At 31.6% G+C, this 8,384-nt stretch overlaps 1 protein-coding gene across 1 annotated transcript; it reads right to left on the bottom strand.

Annotated features, from left to right (window-relative positions):
- Positions 1-4,195: 4,195 nt before the first annotated feature.
- LOC116123303 (adenosine deaminase-like protein) lies at positions 4,196-7,356 on the bottom strand. Its single transcript, XM_031409096.1, has 11 exons — positions 7,102-7,356; positions 6,732-6,802; positions 6,391-6,482; positions 6,240-6,299; positions 5,875-6,105; positions 5,702-5,778; positions 5,533-5,602; positions 5,317-5,430; positions 4,857-4,932; positions 4,585-4,689; positions 4,196-4,505 (listed from the first exon to the last, which is right to left on the bottom strand). Exons 1-11 carry the CDS (start codon positions 7,176-7,178, stop codon positions 4,381-4,383), a joined length of 1,098 nt encoding a protein of 365 aa, XP_031264956.1. The 5' UTR covers positions 7,179-7,356; the 3' UTR covers positions 4,196-4,380.
- Between the last annotated feature and the right edge of the window lie 1,028 nt (positions 7,357-8,384).

Here is an 8,384-nt window from a genome sequence, read left to right as displayed (position 1 = left end):
TACTAAACACATTTTTAAATTCAACTCTTATTTTTGTAATAACAATCAAACTCAACTTTTTTTTAAAATTATATTTTTAATACACCTGAAATTGATTAATGTAATCTCATTAACAATGGTCAATGATGACACCACTGAACATCTTCGTAAATATTGAGAGAAAATAAATGNAAGGCATTGTGTAATCTCCTGAGTCTCAATGCTTTGTTGTCGGGATTGTTTCCCAAATTGCAAATCGATGTCGTTTTGGATGACGAGAAGAATCTGCTCGGATTTTGTTTCTATTCGGTTTATTGTAATATAGTTGTAATTTGATATTGTAAATGTAATGTACAATATGATTCACTAATATTATACGCACAAACAAAACTTACAAAAAAATTCTATACAAAATGATTGACAGAAAATAAATGAAAAAATAATACAAAAAGGAAAACTCTTATATATACTATTTTATTCATTTTTTACTACATTATTTCATATATAAATTATTATAAAATTTAGTTGTATGTATACGAGTAATACTACACACACATCATTTTCATACAATATTTCTCACACAACATTATGTGGCAAAATATGATTGGCTAATTTAAAGTTAAAATTAAACTTTCATCCAATCATATCTTATCACATAATATTGTATGAGAAATATTGTATGGGAATGATGTATGTGTAATAATATTTTTTTATATAATAATCATTTTATAATTATTTCATTATGTTTAATTAAAATAAGAATGTAAATCTTTTTTAAGAAAATGACCGGGTGTGTTTGTTTCACTATTTCAAATCTTATTCTATCCAGTCATATTCAAAATACATTTTGTTTTAATATTCTTAAAATCCAATCATATTCTATTCAACTCAAAATACTTAGATTTTTTTAACCCTATAAGTTTGTAAATTTAACTAAATACCCCCAACAATAAAAAGTTTATAAATTAACAAAAACACTCTCACCCACCCACATATTCCCAACAACCTGCCACTACCGCTGGAAGGTGGCCAGAATCTATCGGAATGACGCACGACCGGTTAAATGTGGCTGATCGTGGTCCGATCTGACATTTTCTAGTCAGATCTATCATGGATCTGATCGGAAAATGTCAGATCTACGACCAAAGATCTGACAGTTGACGATCAGTTCGTTAATCGTAGATTTGTTCAGAAAATACCAGATTGATGCACCACCGACCAAATCCAACTGATCATACGTTATTCTGACAACTTCTGACCACTATCCGATGGTGGTGGCCAACTGTCGACATTTAATGGGTAGATAGAGATATTTTTGTTAATTTTGAAATTTTTATTATAATGGATATTTACCTAAATTAACAAATGTAAGAAATTAAAAAATAATCTAAGTATTTTCAGAAAATATTTTTCAAAAGTTTACTGAACTCATTTTTAAATTCAACCCTTCTTTTTTTAATAACAATCAAACTCAATTTTTTTTTTTTTAAATTCTATTCTTAATACACCCGAAATTTATTATTGTAATCTCATTGACAACGGTCAATGATGACACCACTGACATCGTTGTAATTATCGAGAGAAAATCAATGCTGTTAATATTAATTGATTATATATATATATAATTGTGAGGTTAGTCTTCTGAGTGAATTAGAGTGACCTTATACATGAGAGTTTATGGTAACGGTTACGAAAGTAAACTGTCGTAACGATTTTAAGAGATTTTTAATAACGACTTTTAAAACACTCAACCTATATTTAAAAGTTTATTTTCTAATGATTCTAATAGATTTTTAAAATGATAAATTTACATATATACTCATAAAAGTAGTCAAACTCTAACTAGTACTTAGGAGTTTTATTTTTTCATTTACAAAGTAAGAGTTCTTTACTTATTTTTTATTTATTACTATTTTATAACTANTATAGAGAGAGAGAGAGAGAGAGAGAGAGAGAGAGAGAGAGAGAGAGAGAGAGAATTGTGAGGTTATTCTTATGAGTTAATTATAGTGACTTTCTTAGGGTATGATTGGAAGTTTTTTTTTCATTGATTTTGGAGAGTATTTAATTAGACTGGTTTTGAGGTGTTTAAAAACCCTTATTTGCCAGATTTTTAATGGACTGGTTTAAAAACTCTCCAAAACCAGTATAGTGTATTTTTGAAGGGTTTATAAAACACCCCAAATCGGAGTGTTTTGGTTGGTTCAAAAATTTTATCCTAAAAAAACTCATTTCCACTCCCTTTGCTGCACACAACACTCTCATTGCTGTTGACTTTTCTGAAGCACACAAATCTCTTGCTGCTGCACACGAAGTGAGTAAATGGTTTTAATTTGTGAGTGAATGGCTTTAAAAGTATTATTAGAAAAACCCCTTCTTATGGGCTTTATCACTGGGACGGTTGAGACTGAGCTATCTCTCTTGAGCGTGAAGGAAATTAACCCAGACAGATATGAATGAGTAATACAGCCTTTAATCTTATCATTCCAAAAACAGTTCAGCTGGGCAATGTTGAACCAGCTTTTTTGGCCATATGGAGTCAAGTTTGACAAACTGCAAAGTACTATAGTACTCCATTCTAAAATTTTATTGCAACTTTGGCTTTCTGTGAAGTACAGAATTTTGAACTACAAATGCTACTGTATGATCCATAACACACACCCATGAAAAAGAAAACTAGATGCGTGGTGAATTTGACAACTGTGCCAATTACATAAATATTACCAGAGCAATTGTAAGTAAAATGCGTGGTGAATTTGAGAGTTAACTCCGCCGTTCTTATGATGGTAATGGAAATCAACACAGCAAACTTCTATCATTAAGAGCTTCCTTACAAATCTTAATAGAAAAAAACAAAAATATATTCCATCAAACCAAATACAACTGCAAACTAAAACTAATGACCTCCAATAACGGAATTTGTTGAAGCAATCATAACTGTCAGAGAGAGCCTCTTGCTTGATTAGAGAGAAAAAAAATAAAAACAAATAATGTAGGCATTATCTATATTTATCAAAATTAATTAAGCAAAAGAGAGAGGTTTTAACTTTATAGGCATTTATGTAAATTTATCATTTAAAAAAACTGTCAGAACCGTTGGAAAATAAATTTCCAAGCATAGATTGAGTGATTTAAAAACCGCTATTGAAAACCTCTCAAAACCGCTACGATGGTTTACCCTCAAAATCGTTACGATAGTTTACCCTCATAATCACTATCATAAAACTCCCAAACAAACACAGAGTCTACTTGGGAGTTTTATAATAACAGTTATGAGAGTAAACCACTGTAACGGTTTTGAGAGTAAATCATCGTAACAGTTTTGAAGGGTTTTTAGTAACGATTTTTAAAACACTCAACCTATGCTTGAAAGTTTATTTTCCAACGGTTCTGACAGTTTTTTAAAGTGATAAATTTACATATATGCTTATAAAAATAGCCCAACTCTAATTAATACTTAGGAGTTTTGTTTTTTCATTTATAAGGTAAGAGTTCTTTACTTGTTTTTTTATTTATTAGTATTTTATAACTTCAAATGTGATAAAATCTCTTTATTATTTTTCGTCATTCTTTGCGAGACCTAGAATAATTGAAAAATGGTAGCTCCACTTCTTCAAAAAAAATCTAGAAATGAGATTTTAATAATTTTTTTTTTTTTATAATTGTTTAAAATTATTTTATATTTAATATGGTTGGAAAAACACATAATATGGTTAATTTGTTTTTTTTTTTTTAATATAATTAGGATATTTTTATAGTGGATAGGGTATTTGTAGAATAAAATTTTAAAACCAACCAAAACACTCCGATTTGAAGTGTTTTATAAACCTCTCAAAAATATACTACATTGGTTTTGAGGGGTTTTTGTGCCAGTCAAAACCAGTGTATAAAAATCTGACAAGTAATAGTTTTAGAACACCTCAAAACCAGTCTAATTAAAAACCCTTAAAAACCAGCGGAAAAAAGACTCCTATGCAAACCCAACAGTAAATGGATTAGGCTAAGACAAACTCCCTACTCCATTAACTCTTACTTTATATATAATTATATATAATGGAGAGAGTAAACTTAAAAAGCCAAACTATGTATCCTCCTTACGCATTAATCTACGACGCCTATTTTAAACTAAAATCCAACAACTGTTTGATATTGACTCCTCAAGAATACTTCCATCCTCATCTGAATGGTCATTTTCAACGCCATGTGATTCTGTACAATGTAATTTCATTTAATCACCAACTTCAACTTTCATTTATTATAATTTCTCCACCTTCTAGGTAACATTATGTAAAACTAAAGAATGATGAATGAGAAATGCATCAGGTTAACTATCACATAACCAATTAGTCTCAACTGCAAATAAACATACTACCAGTACTACCCATATAAGCTCCTTCAGAGTCATACATACAGTTTCTTTTCAGCCAAAAAGAAAATGTCTTCCAAATTCCGCTTCACTCCCCCGTCAGCAAATATAAACTCCACTGCAGTTTTTGCTAGCTGAAACATTTCCCTCTTTCCAAGACCTTGCCAATGATAAAATAACCAATTTCATTATGCATTTAACATGATTACAGTCACATACACTAGTATCATAACACTCACCAAATGCTGATGCAGCAAGGCGGTATTCCTGAGAAAGGGTGGTGGAGAAAACCCCTGAGTCATCGGTGCACAGGACTATCGGGTGTTTTGCATTGTACAGATCAACTGCATCACCAACACACTGTGTTACGAGATAGACACCTACACAATAATCTACAACAAACAAAAAGGTTTCTAGAGGCTTGTTTTCAGGTTAAGTGAACACCAAAACTTGTTTATTTCAACCTGACTTCATCTCTAATAGTTGAAACAAAAGCAGAGACAAGTCTAACCAAAATGATGAATATCTATTGAAGAAATTGTTTCAGTCCTGAATCTTCTGATGTTGGATGTCAAACAGATCTCAACCTGCAAAATGGTATATAAACCCCAATCAATTTAGCAAGTGGAACACGGCAAATCTAACAAGCCTCTAATGTGTTTTACTAATTTTTAATGTTATACAAAAACTTCTGTCACCACAAACATAAATGTAATCCAACCATTACTAAAAAAAGAAAAAAAGGCATAGCCATGGCAGAAGTTGAAGTTTCCAGTTTGAATAATTTGCTAAAGTAATATACAGAAGGTTTTATGAACAAAAACCACTCGGACTCGATAAAGACATGTAGAACACAAAATTGATTGACCAATAATCTATTAGGAAACAAGAAAAACTATTGAACCTCTTAAAATTTGACCTTCCCATTCCACTGGAACAATCAATAAAAGAGATGTTCATAAAAATCTAACCGGGATTTCAGATGATTTCAACTTTGTCCATTCTTCCTCTTCAAAGCAACAAGCATGCCCAATTCTGTGGGGAAGAAAGCCTAGCATACTTTGGATCTCCTTCTTATTAGGTACCTACAAGCACTAAGTTAGGAAATAAACTAGTCAGGATCTATACATATCTAAAAAACACACACGAACTGAGTAATAAAGTAGGCCTTCAAAAGGCAAATGCACCTCTCCACAATGAAGAGTTATCTGAAGGCCTTGTTCCTTAGCAAATTCTAATGCTGGGAAGAATGTATCCCTGCCTCAGATGCAAAAGCAATTTGCAATTGTAAACGATTTATAATAAATAAAAAGTCTAAAACTTGTTTATATAGAGAGTTCTGTATTAAAGAAGCACCATTGGCCCACAATAGGATTTCCAGAGAGGTCAATACCAACTACCCCTAAATCCCTCATTTCCAATGCAAGCTTAACCTGAGAAAGAGAGAGGCAATAGAAATTAGTTGCCATACACATGGAGTTGGATGATATACAACTTAAAAAATTGCATACCACATTTTCCTAACATACAGTTTCTAAAGCAGCTTCAGTGCTCTCACGACGGTCAATGCTGAGAAGAAGTCTAACATATATCTTTTTCCTAGCAGTACCACTAAATGTATCCATATTCATAGTGGTCACAGGACTGCTAACATCCATACTACGAGGAACAAAATCAACATCAACCGCAGTGATAGCCCTTAAACCCTCCAACACTGCTTCCATGTAAGAACGTTTGCTCATTCCAATAGAATCATTTTTCTGGATGAAATAAAAAATCCAACAGATTGCTCTATCAAATGAATTTCTTGTTATTCTAAGTTTCTAACAACATTTAAGAAACGACTAACTACCGAAAAAAGAAAAAAAAAAATGTTGACAACTCAAGTAAGTACCTTTGGAGTTGTTCTTAACTCTAGATATACAACATTCTCAGAAGCAAAATCTTCAACAACCTGATTTTCAAGAAGAGAAAAAGTGCATCAAAAGGTTGTGTAGGTGGCAAAAGAAATGTAAATTCAGAAATTCAGAATTTGTTTGTCATACTTCTTTAGTAATTCTCGTCACAGTTTTGTGATCGGTAGTGATTACATGGATCAGGTCAAATAACTTGAACACTTCATGTAAAGTACGATCACCTGAGTTAAACAAACTTGCATAAATTCTTCATTTCAAGCTTTACAAGTACCCAGATCATAGTATAAGAAAAAATAGAACATTGTTGTAAAAATCGTGTCCCCTTACAAGATTGCAAAAGAGTAAGTTTTTGTTTCCATGGAGAACCAGATAATGTGACTTCAACATTTCCAAAATTTCAATATTTTTTTTTCTTTAGAAAAAAAAAAAAAAAAAACAACATCAAACAACCAAGAGCACAAGGTACATACTTTTCCTGATAACATGCTCCACATCTGAGAAAACTATGACACCCTTTTCACCCAAACCTCTAGCAAGTTCTCTGTTAAAATGAAAATATAGTAAGAAACAATCATAAATCAACCTTAATATTACTCAAAAAAAAAAAAAAAAATTAAAAAGAATAAATTAAAAACACACACACACAGAGACATACATATATATATATATATACACACACACACACACACAACAAAACTTGCCTTTCCTTTAGAAGTGAAACCTGAAACTAAGATTTTGCATATGTAAAGGAGAATAGAAAGAAAATGGAAGACTTACAGTCAGGGGTAAACTAAGATTTGGCATATGTAAAGGAGAATAGAAAGAACAAGGAAGACTTACAGTAAGGTGGAGTCTCTAATGGAGCCATTGAGGTGAGCGTGCAGTTCAATCTTTGGCATGGACACACACCACTCCATCTTTCTCTTTCTTTGAAACTGATCTTCTTCTTCTCGTTGATGTTGTTCCTGTTGTTGTAGATCAACAGTGTTACAATCTTAGCAGTGATTTTGGTATGCTACTCATTATTTTGTACTTTCTCATCACTTCACTCAACCAAATAGTCAAACCACACAATTGCTTTATCAAGTGGACTCATCCACAACTCTAACCGGCTCATTGGGCTCTCTGAACATAAAGCCTAGGCCGAACATCAGTCAGGGCCATCTCCCTTTACTTACTCCCTCTCTAATAATTGACTATTGACACCCACAACTTATATAGAAAGGACTGTCTTCACAATAATTTGGAACCACCAATTTAGTCCCATGTTTTTTTTTTCTTTTGTGTGTGTAATGATTGAGGGTGTTTAGGTCAATTTGTGTGTACTCCAATTATTTTCCTAAAACCTTGAAATTATCGATTAGGTACGAGCTCTAGTGGTCACCCTTATTAAAGGTCGTGAGGACTCAAACTCAGGAGACCATATAAACTTAGATCATTTTTTGTTCTTTTATCATCAGATCACCCACTGATAGCTATTTTAGTCCCACTTAACCTAATTTACCCACATCCTCCACTTTTTATTTTATTTTTTTCTAGTTCGACATGTTTTGCCTTAATGTTTTATTTTTAACCTTTAGTTCTTATATAAACTTTAACTCTAAATCTTCACAATCATTAAAACCTTTTATTTTATTTCAAATATTTGTTTGTTTGGTGAAAATATATTATTAAAAGTAAGTAGAATGTGGTCACACAACATGATAGGTTTGAAAAAACAATGAAGTTTTAAATTTGAAATTAGGGGACAGGTGTAAACGAAATATTTTTAGTATTAAATGGGTTTAAATAAGTTAGACGGGGGCTAAAAAAGTACTTGTCAACTTATTGTAGTTAACCATTAAAAAAGAGCATTATTTCATTGATGTGTCTATAAAATCACTCTTTGTTTTCAATATAAAAGAAATTCCATTGATCTATCTTTAATTATCAGAAGGCCCCTTTGATTTCAAAAATAGTTATAAATATCTTTTGAAGTCGTAAAAATCATTATTAACCTCCTCTTAAATTCATTAGTAACCTCATTAGTCGCTTGTGGGAACTAAGACTAGACTAATTTCCTGGGACTAAACTCTGATGTCAATATGGTATTGGATTGGTCAAAAATATATTATATCCAAAAA

Source organism: Pistacia vera, unplaced genomic scaffold (genome assembly GCF_008641045.1).
Source record: "Pistacia vera cultivar Batoury unplaced genomic scaffold, PisVer_v2 Contig141, whole genome shotgun sequence".
NCBI lineage: Eukaryota > Viridiplantae > Streptophyta > Magnoliopsida > Sapindales > Anacardiaceae > Pistacia > Pistacia vera.
Note: the sequence above shows the minus strand (reverse complement) of the source record. Positions and strands in the feature narration are given on the sequence as shown.